Genomic DNA, 23594 nt, shown 5'->3' with positions numbered 1-23594 from the left:
TTGGAAAGTTGTTTTCCAGCCTTTCACTCTGAGGTAGTGTCTGTCTTTGTCTCTGAGGTGTGTTTTCTGTAGGCAGCAGAATGCAGGGTCCTCGTTGCATATCCAGTTTGTTAATCTATGTCTTTTTATTGGGGAGTTGAGGCCATTGATGTTGAGAGATATTAAGGAATAGTGATTATTGCTTCCTGTTATATTCATACTTGGATGTGAGGTTATGTTTGTGTGCTTTTCTTCTCTTTGTTTTGTTGCACAGTCGATTAGTTTCTTGCTTCTTCTAGGGTATAGCTTGCCTCCTTATGTTGGGCTTTACCATTTATTATCCTTTGTAGTGCTGGATTTGTAGAAAGATATTGTGTAAATTTGGTTTTGTCATGGAATATCTTGGTTTCTCCATCTATGTTAATTGAAAGTTTTGCAGGATACAGTAACCTAGGCTTGTATTTGTGTTCTCTTAGGGTCTGTATGACATCAGTCCAGGATCTTCTGGCCTTCATAGTTTCTGGGGAAAATCTGGTGTGATTCTGATAGGTCTGCCTTTATATGTTACTTGACCTTTTTCCCTTACTGCTTTTAATATTCTTTCTTTATTTTGTGCGTTTGGTGTTTTGACTATTATGTGACGGGAGGTGTTTCTTTTCTGGTCCAATCTATTTGGAGTTCTGTAGGCTTCTTGTATGCCTATGGGTATCTCTTTTTTTAGGTTAGGGAAGTTTTCTTCTATGATTCTGTTGAAGATATTTACTGGTCCTTTGAGCTGGGAGTCTTCACTCTCTTCTATACCTATTATCCTTAGGTTTGACCTTCTCATTGAGTCCTGGATTTCCTGTATGTTTTGGACCAGTAGCTTTTTCTGCTTTACATTATCTTTGACAGTTGAGTCAATGATTTCTATGGAATCTTCTGCTCCTGAGATTCTCTCTTCCATCTCTTGTATTCTGTTGGTGAAGCTTGTATCTACAGCTCCTTGTGGTTTTCTATATCCAGGGTTGTTTCCATGTGATCTTTCTTGATTGCTTCTATTTCCATTTTTAATTCCTTCAGCTGTTTGATTATGTTTTCCTGGAATTCTTTCAGGGATTTTTGTGTCTCCTCTCTATGGGCTTCTACTTGTTTATTTATGTTTTCCTGGAATTCTTTCAGGCATTTTTGCGATTCTTCTCTGTAGGCTTCTACTTGTTTATTAATGTTTTCCTGTGTTTCTCTAAGGGAGTTCTTCACGTCTTTCTTGAAGTCCTCCAGCATCATGATCAAATATGATTTTGAAACTAGATCTTGCTTTTCTGGTGTGTTGGGATATTCCATGTTTGTTTTGATGGGAGAAATGGGCTCCGATGGTGCCATGTAGTCTTGGTTTCTGTTGCTTGGGTTCCTGCGCTTGCCTCTCACCATCAGATTATCTCTAGTGTTACTTTGTTCTGCTATTTCTGACAGTGGCTAGACTGCCCTATAAGCCTGTGTGTCAGGAGTGCTGTAGACCTGTTTTCCTGTTTTCTTTCAGCCTGTTATGGGGACAGAGTGTTCTGCTTTCGGGCGTGTAGTTTTTCCTTTCTACAGGTCTTCAGCTGTTCCTGTGGGCCTGTGTCTTGAGTTCACCAGGCAGGTCTCTTGCAGCAGAAAAGTTGGTCTTACCTGTGGTACCAAGGCTCAAGTTCGCTCACGGTGTGCTGCCCACTAGCTCTCTACAGTGGCAGCAACCAGGAAGATCTGCGCCGCCGTTTCCGGGACCTTCCGTGCACCAGGGTTCCAGATGGCGTTTGGTGTTTTCCTCTGGTGTCCGAGATGTGTGCAGAGTGTAGTCTCTTCTGGTTTCCCAGGCATGTCTGCCTCTCTGAAGGTTTAGCTCTCCCTCCCACGGGATTTGGGTGCAGAGAACTGTTTATCTGGTCTGTCCTTTCAGGTTCCGTGCAGTGTCTCAGATGCAGCGGTCCTGCTGCTCTTGGGCCCTCCTTCACGGGAACCCAGAGGCCTTATACAGTTTCCTCTTGGGCCAGGCATGTGGGCAGGGGTGGGCAGTGTTGGTGGTCTCTTCCGTCTGCAGCCTCAGGAGTGCCCACCTGACCAGGCAGTGAGGTCTCTCTCCCACAGGGTCTGGGAGCAGAGAGCTGCTGCGGGCTGGGATCTGCGGGTTTGGGACTCCCAGGAAACACAGGAAGTGCCCGGTCCTAGAGGAATTCTGCCTCTGTGTGTCCCGAGATCACCAGGCAGGTCTCTTGCAGCAGAAAAGTTGGTCTTACCTGTGGTCCCGAGGCTCAAGTTCGCTCGCGGGGTGCTGCCCACAAGCTCTCCGTGGCGGCAGCAACCAGGAAGTTTCCTACACTTTTGTACTAGTGAGAATACTAGAAGTGTTTTCATTTCCAGGACCCAGACTAGGATCACAGAATTAGAAGAAGCTATATGTCAAGAGCCCAGAGAGCCATGGACTTAAAAAGAATCAGAGGACTTACTCTGGAGACAGAGGCAGGGAGATCGCTGAGTTTCAGTCCAGCCTGGTCTACAAAGATAGAGTTCCAGGACAACCAAGATTGTTACACAGAGAAGCCCTCTCTCTCTCAAAAAAAAATAAATAAATAAAAAGCCAGAGGACTTATTTATATAAAAATATGACCATTGGTAATTCTTAATAAAAGTATGATTAAATTACCCCTGTCCCTGATTCCATTTCCTTAAAGATGTTTTATTTAATACTCTGTCTTAATGTCAAGAGATGTATGTAGAAGAGTAACATTAAATCAATAAATGATTAGAGTTTATTTTGATAAAATAGTTATTTTAATGACAAGTCATTAATTTTAATCTATCATTAGAATCATGATAGATGAGGCTGTAGCTACAAGCAGTTAGAGGTAGATTCACGGAATGATGTCAGCCTTCCAATGTGTCCACCTGACATGAAAGAGGGTTTCATGTGTCACACCTGGGAAAATCCTGTAGCATTCTCAATACATCCCTTCAGTGAGAGAAGTCATGGTAGAAAACAAGCAGCGTGTGGTACATACAGAGATTATCTTCATAGCATAATGTCATCTCCATATTCCTCATATTACCCCTCTCCCATAGAATTGGAGTAAGGACATTTCTCTATCTTCACCTTTAAAGGGGGAAAGTGGAAGTCTGACAGATAATAATACACCTGCTCAAGGTGAACGCCATTATGGACAATAGAGAACAAAGTGAGAATTCCATTCTCCTGACCTTCAATGTAGTGCTTCTTCCTACTCTCTTTCCTGGAACCAGAATACTGATCCTATTTTCTCTATTTCGGCACACCTCAAATCTGTTGTGCCCGGATGTGCTTGGAGCAATAGGATGTTGGTGTCACTTGAAGCTGCCAGGAAGCACGCTCAGTCTTTGATAGCCAGAACTGCCCCAGGGTGTGCGGTTGAGGCATCAGAAAGCATGCCCTTTGAAAACGTAACACTTTCAAAAGCAGAATACTATAATTTTCCAAATAGATTATTTTAATTATAGAGTTTAACTCTAATTATGGCCTACGTGTGAACACTGCAAAGTAATATATCGGGAAAATACTCTACAAGGTTTGCGAGTTTGCTATCAGTTAGTCTAACATTGTGAGAGACATGAAAACTATATTGTTTCATAAAGTAGAGGCAGCCCTTCCTCTATAATTTGAAAACCACCATATTATTTATGACATGCAATTTTAGCATTGAGAGAGAGAGGGGGATGATGTCACCTCCTCGGACACAGTTGGGCAGTATTATTTTAAGCCACCTGATAAGAGGGCAGGGACTCTACAGGTGTCCTCTTCTGTCACACCAGCCACTATGTATGTAGGCATTCTATGCCTGGTGTTTCATTACTGTAAATGGAGTAGAAGAAACTGACACAATAAAGATTGCTTACTACAGACAATGCTGTGGATAGAAGAACTACCCTTTGTCCCAGGCCAAGGAATCCAATAGCTTCTGGCAGTATCTATCGAACATCCAGGTTAACGTAGTGTTCTTAAGGCATGTGTTCCCTTAAACTCTTACTTTGTTTGATACATGGGTGGGCTACTTAAACTCACAAGCAACACTTCCTATTAGTGCTCGAACAGCCATGCTCAAGTCCTTCAGAATGTTGTTCTTTGCTATATTTTTCGTTTGTGCTCTCAGAAATACTGGAGATAATTTATGACTATATTCTGATTAATAATAAACCAACTTTGAACTCCTCCCTATCACTTTATTTTACATAGAATATCACACTACTCTTCTCAAATCGGAGTCTGTAAACGTCCTGAAATCCGGTCAGCTTTGAATGTGATTCCTATATGGAAACTCCCAGTACAGTGTTCAACATGTTGGCAATACTTTCGGGACATTCTACCATGTGACAACTCAGCATAGGGGGCTTGGGTTAGAGATAAGGAATGACTACTCACACTATCTCATCCCAGCATCCAGGCTGTCAATCAAGTGTCCAGTGTGTAGGCCAGCATCTACTGGCTCCTAAGTACTTACAATTGAAGCACTTTGCAAAGGGAATAAGTAACATAACTCCACTAATGAAAGAAACTTTCCCGTTGGACCAGATTCTAACTCTAATTTTACAGATGAGGAGGCTGAGGCATTTTCATTTTAATAGGAATTTTAAAGGCGAAGTCCTTTGCTCTTCTAGGATGTTAATTTAATCTTCCTTTCGGAATTTGCTTTTTATACACCTGAACTGTAAGATTCATGGTAATAGACCCATGTAATCTGATTTTGTGTTTCTCCTTCCAATTGGCTTTGGTTTTCTCATATTGTTGGCTGATATATTCATCTCCATTCCAAATCCATGGCATGGTGCTTAGCCTGTAGAACTGCCTTAAATAAATGTGTAAATGATTATTTTTTTTAAAATGAATAATTTGTGCTTTTGGAGTCTTTCATGGGTTAAGTGTTGTGATGTGATTTTTCTCTTCTTTCAAAATGGATGTTCCTGACAACTCTAATGTTATTTCAATTTTACAGATGAGAGACTCTTACTGAGGCTGGGTGACATCCCTGTCATCAGACAGCTAAGAATGGTGCATCGCTTCCGAAATGTGGCAATCCCTTCCTCATGCTTAGCACCTACATTACTAAGAATGTTGACCTCTGTGCATCCAGAGTGCACCAACAAAACCAAGAGAAGGGTTCGGCCCTTTACATTTAAAAGAACTGCCAAGTGTTCTTTAGCTTCTCACTATCAAAAGGGGCATGTGAGGCTTTGGCCATTCCAAGGTATCCATATCTTACCCTCATGAGCCTCTGAATATGTTATGGAATTTAGCACGCTATTCGGCCTATGAAAAAGGGAGAATGTAGACAGAGGAATTCCACCTGCAGTTATACATGACATACATTGTCTGGAAGAAGAGAAAAGAAAGGAAAATTCATTAGAAATCTGTAATCGATACCAGTGCATGAAATGGTATGAGAAATGGTGAGAGAGGATGGCAAATAGAAGAAAACAAATTTGCAGTTCCAAATAGATTCAGCATGAGCTAAAGGCCAATGGCACTGAGCCTACTAAGCATACATTACTACTTTATTAGGAGTCCTTGGTAGAAAGATGATTGTAGGGCTATTGGCACATTAAGAAATCCTCAAAGGACCTGGGAAAACAGTGAAGAAAACAATGTGGGAAACATGAAATTCAAAATGTCTATAGATTCTTCAAACAGCAACATAGGAATCTGGGTCAGAGTTCCAAATCTGTAAAGCATTGGTGCAATATCGGCAAAGCTTTTCCAGAGTAATAAATATTATTAAAGCCTAAAGAATAGAAGATCTTTGGAGACATAAGCTCAAGGGTTCTATTATACAGTATGGTGATGAGAGGTCATAACTGCCATGCTTGAAAATGTCTAAACAGTAATATATTAGGGATTCTCTCCCCAAAAGCAGACGAAACAGACACTTACTACTTCAAGTTACTCGTCCCTCAATATGATCATATATCAAAATATTGCATTGTATACCAGGTAAATAAATTTACTTCTTAATAAAGAAGTAAAAGGAGAATTTAAAAAGACCAAACATAAAGTGAGAGGCCATGCATTCTACATCAAGGTCATGGTATGAGAAGAATCATCAAAATGCAGTTGTGTTTCCACATTGTATCTTGATGTAGAATCAATTCCTTCTCAAGAGAACCTAAGAAAAGGCCCTGAAGATACAAGGATCTACTTAATTCTGCCTGAGCCCATGGTGAGTCTTCCCTCTTGAGAGAAGTACATAATGAGTAATTAAAACTTGAGCATGGGAAAATGCCCAGGGAGAGTTTGGAACAAATACTAATACTTTCTTGCAGAAAAGGTGGGCCCAAAAGAGGGATGCTTTGCCCCACCACACTTTCTTTGCATTCACATGTTTTTTAACTGGGTATTTTATTTATTTACATTTCAAATGTTATCCCCCTTTCCTGGTTTCTCCTCCAGAAACCCCCTACCCCATCTTCTCTCCCCCTGCTTCTATGAGGGTGCTTCCCCACCCTCCCACCCACCTCCCTCTTCTGGCATTCCCCTACACTGCGGCATTTTTAAAAGTCTTAAGAAACAAATTTGGGAGCAATGATTTTGTCTCAAAAATTCTGCTGCCAAAAAGAATCTCTTTCTCTTTTAGCTTGGCACTCAGACAAATCCAGTCTAGCTGACAGAACTACTTCAAGTGAGATATTTAACTAAAGATTGTCAACACACTGGGCTTTAGCATGGCTTTTTCCTGACCCTAAAAAGGAAAACTTGACTGTTCCTTAATGAAGTGCAGGTGTGTGTGAATAAATGGAGTGAAGACGGAGCTGTCCGAAAGACAAAAGAAGTGCTTTCAGCTAACCCTCAGCACACAGGCAGGAGTTAACATTTATTTGTTCAAAAAAATACCCATTGAGTTCGGATTCCCCTTCTTCCTGGAAAATGTGTGAACTGCTAAGAAGTCTACTGGAGTCATAGAAAGTATGCTTGCTCTCAAGATTTATGCAAGGTGAAAAAAAGGCATTTTAAAAACTGTAGGATGGGGGTTGGGGATTTAGCTCAGCGGTAGAGCACTTGCCTAGAGAGCACAAGGCCCTGGGTTCGGTCCCCAGCTCCGGAAAAAAAAAACTGTAGGATGAAAATGAAATAAAAATAATTGAGATTATAAAAGGAAAAAAAGATAATAAATGTGGAAGAAAAGGAAAAGATGCTGCTTGGTCTCCATCTTCCTTCACACTCACATCAGGTTTCACCTACAGTGATTGGTCTCCTTTCTTTCAGAGCATAGACATCAAGTTCAATGGCAGATACCCTTTAGAGAATGAAGCCTATGTGAGAATTGGTGTTAGTGCTTTATTTGGGCAATGAGACATCACTGAAATGACTCAACTCACATCCAGTTCTAGACCTTTGTGATTTGTCTTCTATGATACTACTAGCTTTCATTTTAATAACACATGAAATGGAATTACCAATGTATCTGGGTTAGTTTGAATATAGATTTCATCTCCCAGAGGGCAAACACCCACTTTTCTTCTTTATAGGAGTCAGATTTAGCAGGAATCATGTGTCAGCAAGTGTGTCTATTTATCTATAAGCCATTTTGTTTTCCTATGAGCACTCACTGTGTTCAGTGGGAAGTGTCTCCTTCAGCTGTCCTGCAGCTTGTTCTTTAGTTTGGTACTGGTCTGGCAAAATCATGTGAAGTAGATCTTGAACTACGTAAATTGGGAAATATATAATGTCAAGAAGTGCCCGATAATTTAATTAATGATTAAAATAGGGCTCTTCAGTAGTTTTGCTAATCATAGTAATTTAATAAACATGCCTATATCACACCAACCTATGTTTGCTACACTTGATTTAGAAAGGCACTGAGCTTAGATTTTTAAAAAGCAATCAACACAGCCTATAAAAATCAACCTTAATTTACACTTCCAGTGACCAAGTTGCCTCTAAATATTTAATAATCTTTTTCTCTGTGCAAAATGATTCACATTTTGAAGAGAATATTAAAGCTATATTCATATATATCTTTTATCTATTTTTGTCAATCTATCATCCATCAGTCTCAACCATTCAATTAAACAATCCATCATGTAGTTGATATTTGCCTATATAATGTTAAACATATATATGTATATATAAAATGTTACTATCTCTTTTAATTTCCGTTATTTTTAGAAAATTTGCCTACACCACCATGACTGGGTAACTTTGTAAGAAGTCTCCTTACTTAAGAAAGTCTTTGGTCCTGTGAAGGCTCATTTCCCCAGTGTAGGGGAATGCCAGGGTGGCGATATGGGAGTGGGTGGGTGGGAGGGAGAGCAGTCTCATAGAAGCATGGGAGGGGATGGGAGAGGGGGGACTGGAAAGGGGGTAACATTTGACTTGTAAATACATAAAAATATCTAATAAAGTATGAGAGAGAGAGAGAGAGAGAGAGAGAGAGAGAGAGAGAGAGAGCGCCAAACTCAACAGTGGACTACTTATGCACTCCTTAACAATAAACTATGGAAAAATGACTTTCAATTCCCAAACACCATCCTACAACTTATGGGTTTGAGAGAAAAGCAGAGAGAGAACACAGTGTAACAGGATAGTCTAATAGGTCCCTGGGGCTTGACTTATGATGCCATCCTTCCCTCCCCTGACACTCTTGTCTCTCTCTCTCTCTCTCTCTCTCTATATATATATATATATATATATATATATATATATATATATATATATATATACACACACACACACACACACACACACACACACAATATCTCTTTTTTTCTAGGTCTCTGACTCCTTCTGTTGCTTATTAGTATAAATCACACCCCTGTGTTCACTCAACTTCTTCCTTCACTATTGGATTAACTGAGGAGTATGGAGATGGGTCTATTGATTTTATTCTTCTGCTTTCTTCTGTTGACTTTCCCCTGCAGCCATCATCCCAATAACAGAAGAAATTTCCAAGGTGGAACTATAATAGGTCAGTGCTCTTACTTATTTAGGCTTTGACAATATTCTCATCGAGGGTTCCACTGTGAGTTAGCAAAGGCTATTTCATTCACTGTCCATTTTCATTCCTAGTACAAACAAGATAAAATGCTACCACCCTGTTTAAACAGCCTGTTTTGCCTTTCAGGTGACAGTGAAGGGTGGTGCCTAATAATATCCCTATGCCACCTCATTCTCACTTATAAAGCAGCATACTGATCGGAAGACCAGTCTCTAAAGACAAGCAAAGAACACTTCTAGTCCTTGGCAGGATTGGAGAAGATCTTTTTCAATCTTACCTCAAGAAATAGTTCCAGCTGCTCAGAACTAATATTATTTGTACCTCAAAACATTCCTAAACAGCCGGATACGTTTGCCAACAGGACTTCAATGCTTAGCATATAGACAATTTAATATTCTTACATGGAGCTGATAATAAGGAAATTCATCCTCTGCTTTCAAAGATCAGACATACCATCAAAAATAAAGAATTAACTCCAGAGTAATGCAGAAAGCCTCCATTGTCAATGCCTATAAAACCTTTACTCCCTCAGTTCTCCTCACAACAGTGTAAAGGCCGTGTCCAAGTAGAAGCATCTGTACTAAGTCCCTATATACAATGACAATAAACCAGGAGAATTACCTTCAGGGATTCTAAAATGTCTTTGACCATGTGGTGTTTGCAATGATCACAAAACTGGACAATAAGAAAGCATAATCGTTATATTGTTTCCTAATGAAATGATAAGAAATTACTGGAGAGATACCTATGTGCTTAGGACATAGACTAAAGTAAAGCTGGCCCGTGACAGAATGTTTTTGAAGAAAATCAAATCAAGATCACCAGTTTAAAAATTGTTTTAAAGGGGCAGGAGAGAAGGCTTTGATAGAGGCCTGACAACTTTTATTTGATTCCCAGAACCCAAGCAGTATAAAGGGTGAACTGACTACCAGGGGTGTCTTCTGACTTAAGCACACTGCATACATATGCATGTGCACACACATAAATTAATTAATTTTTAAAAGAAAAATAATTAGTTTTGTCATTTATTACTACCTTAACAGAAAAAGTTAGAAATATTTAAATCTTATTGACCTAATTGGACAAGTAGACACTATCGTTTTACAATAGAAACTCAAAGTTTCCCTTGCATTTAATTTGTGTCTAGAAGAAATTTTTATAGCACTGCTTTTATCCAGGTTTACGTATGAATGATAGTAAAAAATGAAAGCATCTTATAAGGGAGGTTCACTTGTACTACAGAGCAAAATAAAACCTTTGATAACTGCTACAGAGTAAGTGGGTCACTATTTCTCGCCTTCCATGTGGTTGTGATGCATTAAAGAAGAGCTTCATTTGCTGTACTCGGCTCTACACGAGAAGACATGGCTTAGACACACGTCAGCATGTTTATATCCTCAGACATCCCTTCCCTCAGAACTGAGGGCTTTTAAAGTGCTTATTGTTTCCCCATGAACCCAAGATTGATTCTCGAGTGTATCTTGGCTGAAGACAGCATCCTCATTTTTCTGTGCTTTATTAATGGTACTCAATCTGTAGTGAACATCTCTTCTTTGTTTGCTCTTTTATTGTGTAATATTTATTCTTCAGTACTAAAATATCCTCTTCACAAGGTTTTCCTGATTGTAATCTCCGTGCATAATCTAGATTGCTTTCTGTTGCTGTGATAAAAGAAACACTTTGAACAAAAGCAACCTGGAAAGTGTTTAGTGGGCTTCCCTTTCCATGCCACAATCTACTGACGGGGGAAGGAAGTCAGGGTAGCAACTGAAGCAGGAAGTGGAGCAAAAGGAATGGAGATAGTGCTCTCTAGCCAACAACCGCGTACCTAGGGATACTGTTGTCCACATGGGCTAACCCTTCTACATTAATCATCAATCAACACGCCCTCCTACAATTATACCAACACGTTATCCTATTCAAGGCCAGTCATCAACTGAAGTTTGTAACCTCTTCTCAGGAGACACTGGGTTGTGTCAAGTTGAGAATAAAAATGATCAAGGACTCTGCCCATTACACAAGTTTCTACTAACAAAGCTAGAAATGTGGTTGAAAAGAACTTCAGACGTAGGAGAGTTATTGAAAGGATCATTATTCTTTATAAAAAGAAACCTTAGGAAGATAAAATTTCAATAGAAGATACAGAGTCAAAGCAGAAAAAAATATGTGGGCCATGTTTATTCACGTGTTTGTCTTTGAGGCTCCTTGAACCGTACTCACAAGTGAAAGGTAAGAAAAGAAGAGGTGGGACAGAAACATCCTCAACATTTGAAGGATAGCCTGGAGCTCTTCAACTACATACTGTGTTTTCCAAGTTTAGAAGAGTTGTGGCAGTGATTTTTTTCTTTTGAAACGAAAAGCACGTAAAGTTGTCAAGTTTCATGATTGTAATTAGAGAAGAGAAAAACAATTACTATTTTTAAGTAGCATTACCCCAAAAGGTGATTATTTAAGCTCAGAGCTGTAGATGCTTCTAGAACTCTGAGATTGGACACAAAGGTATACCTAGCATGGAAAGCTATACATAATAAAAGTTATATTTTAACATAATAAGAAATCTTGAATCCCATCTTCCTAAACAAATCTCACAGGAGTGGGATATAGACACCTGGGAAGCCCCAGGAACACCCTAGTCTCAAGTCCATCCCACGAGCAGAGGATTCATTTAGCCTCAACTCTCCCAGTAACTTGTAGAAGCCATAGGTTCATCTGGAGCACAAGACTTGTCCTTCAATCCCTTATATTCAGTCAATAAACTTTCACAAATCTATACAAGTTTCCTCATACATGTTATCATTGCCATAAACTTCACAAACTGGCCCATAATAGAAAATGTACCTCTCTAACAGAGGGCTGAAGATAAAGAACAATATTGTCCTTTCCTTTTCTTCTAGGATCACCCCTTTTAGATGTTTAAAATTTGCCAATAGAATAGTGGATTATTGATATTTGGAAGGGATGCATCTGTAGAAATATACACTCTCACAAAATGCAATAAAACGTAGAATATCAGGGAGTAGAGGAAGGTAACTAAAACTAAGGATATATGAAGAATCCTTATGGAAATCCAGTGTGTTTTGGAATATATGAAGGAATTTGAACAGAAGTACAGAGGTAGATATACCATACTGCTCCCAGAAGATACAGTAATTAAGTACAAATCACAGTGGTAGTCACAGCCTACTTCCCTATGAGTGGTGGGTCAGGGAGATCTTGGCAATAACTAAAGCAATAAAAGCTATTGCTATGGCTCTTGGTTGCCTACAATAACTTGATGGCAAGATATAACTGTTGAAAGCATCACTTATTTTGGATAGAGAACACAGAGAGGCTAACGTAGGCTGACCCAGAAGCTCTCCTTGCTCACAAGCTCTCATATATCAGACTGGATAGTGCAGGCTACTGAAGCAGAAATAATATCAAGCCTCTCATGTGGGGCTAGATCTTACATCCTATGATGTCAACCTTCCTAGCAAGAGGTGACAGCTGGTACAGTAATGGCATGATGGTTACCATCATGATAATAACCAACCACTTTTTGAATGACTGTTCCACAGGAGGTATTTTATACCTGGCACTGTAAATCTGGTCAAAAGCTCACGAGTGGAGAAATTATAGGCACTAGGAAGAAATGTTGTTTTGCTAAAAGGTCACGTTTGCAAACTACCTTATAAAACCTTGGTCATAGAAGTTTGGTATGTAACTGGTAGGAATTAATGCAGAGACTTATAGCTAGTCAAAGTACCAAGTATAAGTAACTGTATGCTTAATTGTGGATGAGTCATCTATATTAACCTTCACCCATCCAAGTCTCCAGAGACTATAGCAGAAGAGTGGACAGAAAGAATGTCAGAGCTGAAAGACGAGGAGAAAAGCAGTAAAATGTATGTATGCTTCTCAGAACATCGGGACTGTTAGACACACGAACAGAACTTATGGTTACCCACATAGGACCTGCACAGGATCAATGTAGTCAAAGTTCCAACACAGATAGGGGAGGGGGCACCAAGACTCCACCCTTATCCAGGAGCTATCAATAGTTGATGTTTGCTGAGTGAAACAAAAGAAAAAAAAGTCACTCTCATTTGGCCACTGGTAGGCTTCCCATACTCCAGGGGTTGGTTCCACACTTATGTTCACGTGGGAAGTACAAGTTGAACTTTTGGCATTATTGTCCAGAAAACAGGACATAAAGTTGGGAGAATGATGGAGCAGAGGCACTAGGGGAAGTTGAAGGAAGGTCTTAGTGAATGGATATGACAGAAATAAAATGTATAAAATTTCAAAGAGCAAAGTAATAGTTCTTTCCAAGGTAATAAAAATTCTAGGAGTGGTACAAGGGTGGGTTCTCCTTTCATCCAGCAGTACCCTCTGCCAGGAGCTGGCTGCCTACCTTCCTTGGTTCTTGATGTGATGGTTGCTGGGAAGCTCTGGGCACAGTACACCTCCCGGGTCTGGATCCCACCACCGCAGATTGGTCCTGTCTTATGCCAAAGTGGGTCCTGTTGCTCCAGAAGAAGAGAGACTTGACATTCCTTCCATTCGGAGGTTCTCCAGGAATACCTGTTCAGTTTGATTTGTTTAAAACAAGAAGAGGCCATGAGGAAACTATACAGTTCCAAAGAAAGCAGGCAATGACATCAAATATGTAGGAAAATCTTTTTCATGCTGGAGAAATAAGCATCCTGACTTTGCATTACTAAATCCTATTATTTCCTATAGAACCGCACAGCTATACACTGTACACTGTGGCAACAGACAGCACTCGGTGACCAGACCAAAGGAAGGAAAGTAAAGCAAGCAATGGATATATCTCAGAATAAAGTGGAAGAGAGAGAAGAATTAGAGGAAGAACCTGGAAACACATGAGGCTCATAAATGACAGCGGAAATTGTCACTGAGAGCTATTAGACAGACTTCCAGATAACTACATGCTAGCTAGCTTTCTTTTTCAATTAGGAGAGTAATGTATCCTCCTGCAGATATTCTCTTTTCAAATGGACTCTAACATCTCAATCACAGTGTAGAAATCATTTTCCTCCCATTTAACACCTTGACACCGGGATAAAGCAATTAAGATGAATTCATTAAAATGTGTGTTACATGTTTATTAAAATGTGTTAACACTCTATATGTCACTACGTTCAGTCAACAAATATTTTTCAACACAAGTGGCATAAAGTTATTTAAACTGACTTAGTGATGGCTCTCCCCAGCTTATAATTAATTGTTTAAGAAACATTTTAAAGGAGACAAAACTAAAGTAGTAAATAATACATGAAACTCAAGAAGGATGACAAAAATGTGGATGCTTCACTCCTTCTTTAAAAGGGAAACAAGAATACCCTTGGCAGGGAATAGGGAGGCAAAGTTTAGAACAGAGGCTGAAGGAACGGCCATTCAGAGCCTGTCCCACATGTGGTCCATACATATACAGCCACCAAACTAGGTAAGATGGGTGAAGCAAAGAAGTGCAGGCTGACAGAAACTGGATGTAGATCTCTCCTGAGACCCACAGCCAGAATATGGCAAACACATAGGCGAATGCCAGCAGCAAACCACTGAACTAAGAATGGGACCCCCGTTGAAGGAATCAGAGAAAGGACTGAAAGAGCTGAAGGGGCTTGAGACCCCATATGAACAACAATGCCAAGCAACCAGAGCTTCCAGGGACTAAGCCACTACCCAAAGATTATACATGGACTGACCCTGGACTCCAACTGCATAGGTAGCAATGAATAGCCTAGTTAGGGCACCAATGGAAGGGGAAGTCCTTGGTCCTGCCTGTAGTGAACAGGATTCTTGGGGGGAGGATTAGGAGGGGAACACCCATGTAGAAGGTGAGGGGTAGGGGTTAGGGGCATGTTGGCATGGAAACCGGGAAAGGGAATAACATTTGAAATGTAATTGAGAAATACCCAATTTAATAAAGATGGAAAAAGGATAAATTAAATGCTTATAATTAAAAATTCAAAAACTGAAGGTCTAAAAAAATACAACAGAGTTTATGTACAATTCATAGAAAACAATATTGTCAAAATTCACATCTGGATTAACATCTTCAGACATACTTTCCTTCTGTGGGTTATTACAGAGTTCCTCAAGCCCAAATCTTTAATATAATCCACCACTTCCTCATATATTCCCACAGACCCATCACCTTCTAAAATAATAAAGAATCCCTGAGAACATTCTCAGATTGAGGAAAGATTTCTCAGCTATGTGATTGCTCATAATAAAGTAAAATGTAATAATTATCACATGTCAGTAAGACCATGTTTTTTTCAGAAGTGAGAGTGAAGATGAAAATCAAGCAGCAAATATGAAAATATCTAAGAATCTTGATAATGAACAAATCCCTCGCAGTGAATGCCATCATTCTAAAAAGCTTGAACTCCTAGAAGCATTAGTCTTTAAGGAGCTCAGTGTAGAGATGAAAATTCAGACGTGAAGACACTTCCTGCAGGAATGTGGAAACTTCCTTTTCCTCCCTCTTCTTTATTACCTCGGTTCAACTTGATTTCCCCAGACTTAAAGATGTGTGGGCGAGGGACTTCTGGGGAGAAGGTTCAGCTGTGCAAATGTGAGGACCTGAATTCAGATGGCCAGCTCGCATGTGAGAAACTCAGGTGGGGTTGGAGAAATGAGGATTTGGAACTTTTTGGCCAGTCAGTCTAGATGGATAAGCGAGTTTCAGAATTAGGGGAGGATCTTGTCTTGAAAATAAGGTAAAGATGAATTAAGGAAAATACCTGCTGTCAATCTCTGGCCACCACCTGTGCTCACACACACACTCACACATACACTCACACACAAATTTACATGTACAAATAGATACTATAAAAGATACCATATATAAACATCTGTACTGTACACACACCAGGGTAAGTGATTTGTGACAAAGAAGGACTTTGGGGTCTTAAGATCAAATCATCTTCCTTGTAGGTGAACACAAACAAAATTCTTTTAATTTATGGACAACAGAAATACTGAGAGGAAGCCAGGTCTCCCCAAATCATGAGGCAGAGCCCCTCTGAAGGAATAGCTATAAAGTAACCATTTCCCAATTTCTTACCCAGTTCTGTCTGAGTGCGTAACTAAAGACTTGGCTCTGAGCTATGGGACACAGGTCACTCAGTTCTATGGAAAAGTGAAGTGAGGTTGGTGACTGACTATAGGACTGGATGGTTATTCAACACTTCTTCAGGCCCTCTTCTTTCTTGACTCTCCTAAAGAAGTCTCTCTGTCTAATAAGGGGGCTAGCTACAGCAGCTGACTTGCAACTAGTATGACAGGCAAACAAGAGGTTTAGTATACACCTACTTAGGATTCCCATCACCCTGATCAAAATGGGAGCCTTGTTACCCATTAGTCCTTCAACTTGTTAAACTTGATCTCTATTACCCCACTTATAAGATGCAGATAATCACACCAAACACTGAACTTGGCATATAATAAAAGTTAATATTCTTTATATGCTTTTCTGTACTTCATCTCTACTTTGTGTGTGTGTGTGTGTGTGTGTGTGTGTGTGTGTGTGTGTGTGTGTGTGTATTCTTTTAATTACTTGAGACAGGAGCATGTATTCCAGACTTGTTTTGAACTCACTTGTTATGTAGACAAACCTGGAATCGGATCCTCTTAAACTCCAGAACATCACAACTCTTTTATGCAGTGGTGGTGACTGAACCTAGGGCATCCTACACCATTGTCAAGCATTCTACCAACTGATCTAAACTCCTATTGCTTCTGTCTTCTTATATCCTTCTCTGTGTATTTGTCCATTGCTGCTTTACCACACCCCCCCACACACACACGTACCATGAAACCACACATTTATTCATGAAGATTATATAGGTTTCATCAATAGTAATATATTGGGTCTTAACTATCAGTGTATCCTGTATGCTCCTACATTGTGCTGACAGATAACATTTTCCTCTGGGCGAATAGTGGCATGGCTGTTGTGGGGGTAGCCAAACACTCTGATTTGAAGTGTACAACCCAGGAAAGAATTCAGACCTGGCACTATAAATATGGTCATTAACCCATGGCTCAGGAGTTCATGAGCCCTAGGGCTAACCTACTGTTGTTTTATTAAATGTTCATGCTGTCAAACTACATATAAATGTTTGTGTTTACACCCATAGATCTGTGCTGTTGATGAGAGAAGCTTATTTTAAGATAGACTGTGGCTAATGCAGAGACAATTCAAAGTAGTCAGAATAAGAAGAGCCTGGGTGTTCAGCCACAAATGGGATGTCTATATCAACTACTTTAACACTAAATTTTAACCCTAAAATTCAGGATTGTGGGGAAGAAAGAACGCTAGAGCCAGAGTGTGGGGAGGAATGCTTTCCTTAGAAATGGCATGGCTGCTGCACAAATAGTTAAAATTCCTCCATAGATCAGGATGTGGCTCACTTGCTCTGCTTCCCTCCAAGCTGAGGCGTCATCAGTAGTAGATGTCTACCGAGAAAGGGGGCGTTACCTTTTATCAGGCTTGTGGTCACTGTAGTGTGTTACTGGCAAGTGGCTGGTGGCACATTCATGGGCACACAGACAGCATGGTTTAGGGTTCAATGATTTTTATTTAAGAAAATGAAAGGCAGAACATTGAGTGGTGAGGGAGCTGCATTGAGAAAGCCTCAAATGTGTTAGAAGGGATGTGTGAAGTGGATATGGTTTGGATTCATTGTCCAAATATTTAAAATTATAGAAGAAAAAATTTTAAATCCTTTAAAAATTATTATGTTCTAGATTAGATATCTTTTTAATTTTATTTATTTATTTTCCATCTTTACTAAGTTGAGCATTTCTTATTTACATTTCAAATGTTATTCCCTTTCCTGGTTTCCAGGCCAACATCCCCGTAGCCACTCCCCTTCTCCTTCTATATGGGTGTTCCCCTCCCAATCCAACCCCCATTACCACCCTCCCCCCATCAATCCCATTCACTGGGGGTCCAGCCTTGGCAGGACCAAGGGCGTCCCCTTCCACTGGTGCCCTTCCTAGGCTATTCATTGCTACCTATGCCGTTGGAGCCCAGGGTCAGTCCATGTGTAGTCTTTGGGTAGTGGCTTAGTCCCTGGAAGCTCTGGTTGCTTGGCATTGTTGTTCGTATGGGGTCTCCAGCCCCTTCAGCTCTTTCAGTCCTTTCTCTGATTCTTTCAACGGGGGTCCCATTCTCAGTTCAGTGGTTTGCTGCTGGCATTCGCCTACGTATTTGCCATATTCTGCCGTGTCTCTCAGGAGAGATCTACATATGGTTTCTGTCAGCCTGTACTTCTTTGCTTCACCCATCTTATCTAGTTTGGTGCCTGTATATATATGGACCACATGTGGGGCAGGCTCTGAATGGCTGTTCCTTCAGCCTCTGTTCTATACTTTGCCTCCCTATCCCCTGCTAAGGGTATTCTTGTTCCCCTTTTAAAGAAGAATTGAAGCATCCACATTTTGATCATCTGTCTTGAGTTTCATGTGTTCTGTGCATCTTGGGTAATCCGAGCATTTGGACTAATATCCACTTATCAACCAGTGCAACTATGTGTGTTTTTCTGTGATTGGGTTACCTCACTCAGGATGATATTTTCTAGATTAGATATTTTTTAGTGCCACGTTCCCATTACAGCAAAGAAGGTGTCAAGAGGAACATGGGAAAATGTTCAGTAGTATTGCAAGTGAAACTGGGAAGGGGTTATCTTGTACAAACTGCTTTTCCAATTAATTTTCACAACCCTGTAATCATTAGTGATGGATAGATTTTAGAAGTCATTATGAAGGACAATGAAAACAGGGAAGTTTAATGACTGAGGAGTGTACGTAAAAAGACAAAATCTTTGTTGGTAGTTCATTAACTAGGATGGTCCAACTTTCATTCCCTAGCAAGTGACAAAAAAAACTCTAAAAAAAATGGGGCCTTTATCACAACCACAATTGTTTTCTGTCCTGAGAAAATATCAGTGCAGCAAGAGGCAAAGAAAAAAAGCATCCCAGTAAAGAGCTTGTGCTCCGTTTTAAATGTGGGTCATTTCACACTTCGCTCATGTCTTTCACTTCCTGTTTTCCAAAAGCCTCAGTGATGTTTAGTCACAAATCACCCAGCAGCCATGAAAACACAGCGCCCTGAACTTCAGCAACCTGAGAGAGTGTGTCTCTAGGATCTGACAGAATAAGAAATCAAAGGAGTACGCTCAGCTAAACGATATACTTGCTTTCTCAGAAGTGCTTGTGGCAACAGGTCTTGGCAAAGGCTGGCTCTCCAGCCTGTGACATTCTCTTTAATGACTGAGTCTGTGTCAAAGACCAGGCTTCTTTGCAAATCCCTGTTTACAACTCCATGGACTTTCAACATCTTCATTTTGCCCTCCTGCTCAGGAGAGGAAGATGGAGTCTTAGAAACCGGGGGCCTATGTATTCCAGGGAAGCAACCCACTGAAAGCTGTGAAAATGCTTCCAGTGAAGGAGATAAAAACCAAAGAAAAGAAGTGAGTGAATTTCCATTTCCCCCACACTGACATACATATGGGATTAATTTGTTTTTTCTTGACTGTCTGCCTGTCATGGCATTACTGTCAGGGTATCAGAATACATCATTTAATTAGTAAACAATGGCATCCAACAGTTCCTGCCACCTGTTCAATAGCAGGCTTTGCCTTAGTGAGTGAAGGCACTGTGTTTCAACTTATATTCTCAATCATCCTATACGAAAATATTATTTACTCTTATGAGAGAGTATGAGAGAGTGGGCATGAAACTAATGACTCTAATGGAACATAGTAAGTGGTGGGGTAGAAGTCAGAGTCAAGTGTACTTGACTCTCTTATGGTATGAATGGGACAGCCAAAAAGCTTCCGTGTGGTAAAACTGAATGGAAGGTCAGTACAGAGTAGGTGCTCGGCTTGGCTGGTTATTCCAAGAAACAGCAAGTACTGGTGCTGGTTAGAGGAATTGTATCTGGTGCCTCTCAACACCCACTTATGATAAAACTCTTGGAAAGATTAGGATTCCAGGGCCCATACCTAAACACAGTAAAAGCAATGTACAACAAACCAATAGTCCACATCAAACTAAATGGAGAGAAACGTGAAGCAATCCCACTGAAATCAGGGACTCAGCAAAGCTGCCCACTCTGTCCCTACAGATTCAATATACTATGCAAAATCCTACCAGAACAATTAGACAAACAAAATGAGGTCAAAAGGATAGAAATTGGAAAGGAAGAAGTCAAAATACGACTATTTGCAGATGATAAGATAATATACTTAAGTGACCACAAAAATTCTACCAGAGAACTCCTCCAGCTGATAAAAACTTCAGCCAAGTGGCTGGATATAAATTTAGCTCAAACAAATCAGTAGCCTTCCTATACTCAAAGGATAAAAAGGCTGAAAAAGAAATTAGGGAAATGACATCCTTCACAATACTCAAGTAATATAAAATACCTTGGTGTAACTCTAACAAAGCAAGTGAAAGATCTGTATGACAAGAACTTCAAGTTTCTGAAGAAAGAAATCAAAGGGGATTTCAAAAGATAGAAAGATATCCCATGCTCATGGATTGGCTGGATTAATATAGCAAGAATGGCCATCATGGTAAAAACAATCTACAGATTCAATACAATCTTCATCAAAATCCCAACTAAATTTTTCAAAGAGTCAGAAAGAGTAATTTGCAAATTTATTGTGAATAAAAAAAAAACAGGATAGCGAAAACTATCCTCAACAATAAAAGAATCTCTGGGGGAATCACCATTCCTGACCTCAAGCAATATTACAGAGCAATAGTGATGAAAAAAATGTATGTTATTAGTACAAAGACAGGCAGGTAGCTCAATGGAAGAGAATTGAAGACCCAGAAATGAACCCACACACCTATGGTCACTTGAACTTTGACAAAGAAGCTAAAGCCATCCAGTGGAAAAAAGATAGCATTTTCAACAAATAATGGTGGTTCAACTAGAGTTCAGCATGTAGAAGAATGGAAATCAATCCATTCTTGTCTCCTTGTACAAAGCTCAAGTCCAAGTGGATCAAGGACCTCCACATAAAACCAGATACACTGAACCTAGTAGAAGAGAAAGTAGGGAATAGCTTCAAACACATGGTTACAGGAGAAAATTTCCTGAACAGAACACCAGTGCCTTATGTTCTAAGACCAACAATGGACAAACGGGACTTCAGAAAATTTCAAAGCTTCTGTAAGGCAAAGAACACTATCATTAGGACAAAATGACATTCCATAGATTGGGAAAAGATCTTTATCAATCCTACATCCAATAGAGGGGTAATATCTAGTATATACAAAAATCTCAAGAAGTTAGACTCCAGAGGATCAAATAATCCTATTAAAAGATGGGATACAGAGCTAAACATAAAATTCTCAACTGAGGAATAATGAATGGCTGAAGAGAACCTAAAGAAATATTCAAAATGGCTAAGATCAGAAACTCAGGTGACAGCAGATGCTGGTGAGGATGCCAAGAAAGAGGGACACCCCACCCCCACTGTTGGTGGGATTGCAAGCTGGTACAACTACTCTGGAAATCAGTCTGGCAGTACCTCAGAAAATTGGACATAGTACTACCTGAGGACCCAGCTATACCACTCATGAGCATATATCCAAAAGATGCTGTAACATATAACAAGGACACATGCTCCACTATGTTCGTAGCAGCCTTCTTTATAATAATCAGAAGTTGGAAAGTACCCTGATGTCCTTCAACAGAGGAATGGATACAGAAAATGTGGTACATTTACACAATGGAGTACTACTCAGCTATTAAAACAATGATTTCATGAAATTCTTAGGCAAATGGATGAAACTAGAAAATACCATCCTGAGTGAGGTAACCCAGTCACAAAAGAACACACATGATATGTACTCACTGAAAAGTTGATATTAGACCAAAATCTCAGAATACCCAAGACATAATTCACAGACCACATGAAGCTCATGAGGAAGAAAGACCAAACTGTGGATGCTTCAGTTCTTCTTAGAAGGGGGAACAAAATATTCATGGGAGGAAATACAGAGACAAAGTGTGGGTCAGAGATTGAAGGAAAGGCCATCCTGAGACTGCCCTACCTCGGGTTCCATCCCATATACAGACACCAAACCCAGATACTATTGTGGATGCCAAGAAGTGCTTGCAGACAGGAGCCTGATATAATTGTCTCTTGAGAGGCTCTTCCAGAGCCTGACCAATATAGATAGGGATGCTTGCAGTCAACAATTGGACTGAGCACAGAGTCCCCAATGGAGTAGTTAGAAAAAGGATTGAAGAAACTGATATCAACCAACTAAACCCCCTTATCCCCAGAGATCCCAAGGACAAAACCACACCAATCAAAGGGTACACATGGAGTGACCCATGGTGCCAGCCACATTGGTAGCAGAGGATGGCCTTGTTGGACATTATTGGGAGGAGAGGCCCTTGGTCCTATGAAGGCTCGCTGCACCAGTGTAGGGGAATATCAGGGTGGGGAGGCGGCAATAGGTGGATGAGTGTGGGAGCACCCTCACAGAAGCAAGGAGAGGGGGATGGGATAGGGGATTTCTGTAGGGGAAACCAGGAAAGGGGATAACATTTGAAATGTAAATAAATAAAATATACAATAAAAATAAAATAAAATAAAATAAAATAAATATGTCCTCCGTTGGTCCTTGTGATCCCATCAGTGATATCTATCCAATAGCATTTCTCACTATCAAGATAATCCTTCTAGTCACACAGAAACATGGCTTTAAAATCCCTGTCAATGAGTTGTTTTGTAATTATACTTTCACAGGGTTAAATTTTAGCACTTTATATAGAGGAAAGGTAGTTACAAGGAGAAGGTACTATAAACCAAGCAAAAGATTTCTAGTTCCATCCATTTCCTGAAAAATTCATAATTTCCTCATTTTTAATAGCTGAACAGTATTCCACTGTATAAACGAAACACATTTTCTGTATCCATTCTTTGGCTGAGGGACACCTGAATTGTTTCCAGCTACTGGCTATCATAAATAAGACTGCTATGAACATACTGGAACATGTGTCCTTGTGGTATGGTGGAGCATCTTCTAGGTATATGCCCAAGAGTTGTATAACTGGGTATTCAGGTAGAACTATTTCCGATTTTCTGAGGAACTGCAAGATTGATTCCCCCAGTGGTAGTACCAGTTTGCAATCCCACCAGTAGTTGAGGAGTGTTCCTCTTTCTCTACATCCTCACCAGCATGTGATGTCACTTGAGAATTTGAACTTAGCCATTCTGATTGGTGCAAAATGATTAGTGTCATTTTGATTTGCATTTCCCTGGTGACTAAGGGCTTTGAACATTTCTTTAAATGCTTCTTAGCTATTCAAGATTCTTCTATTGTGAGTTCTTTGTTTAGCTCTGCACCCCATTTTTAAATTGGGTTGTTTTGTTCTTGGAGTCTAACATCTTGAGTCCTTTATATATTTTGGATATTAGCTATCTGTGGATGTAGGGTTAGTGAAGTTTTTCCCAATCTGTATGTTGCCAATTTGCCTCATTGATGGTGTCTTTTTCCTTACAGAAGCCTTTCAGTTACATGAGTTCCCATTTAGCAATTGTTAATCTTAGAGGCTGAGCCATTGGTGTTCTATTCAGGAAATTTACCCCTGTGCCA

The 23594-nt window shown here is 40.0% G+C and overlaps 1 protein-coding gene across 2 annotated transcripts in view; it reads right to left on the bottom strand.

The window, feature by feature from the left end:
• Thsd7b (thrombospondin type 1 domain containing 7B) overlaps positions 1–23594 on the bottom strand; it is an 898652-nt gene that overhangs the window by 535215 nt on the left and 339843 nt on the right. For both annotated transcript variants that reach the window (XM_039090425.1, NM_001191669.1), the window contains one exon: positions 13348–13517. In XM_039090425.1, coding sequence (XP_038946353.1) covers positions 13348–13517 — 170 coding nt within the window. The remainder of the gene's footprint in view (positions 1–13347; positions 13518–23594) is intronic.

The sequence above is a fragment of the Rattus norvegicus genome, chromosome 13 (genome assembly GCF_036323735.1).
Source record: "Rattus norvegicus strain BN/NHsdMcwi chromosome 13, GRCr8, whole genome shotgun sequence".
In the NCBI taxonomy this organism is placed as follows: Eukaryota; Metazoa; Chordata; class Mammalia; order Rodentia; family Muridae; genus Rattus; species Rattus norvegicus.
The sequence above is the reverse complement of the archived record's forward strand: the minus strand, read 5'-3'. Positions and strand labels throughout refer to the sequence as shown.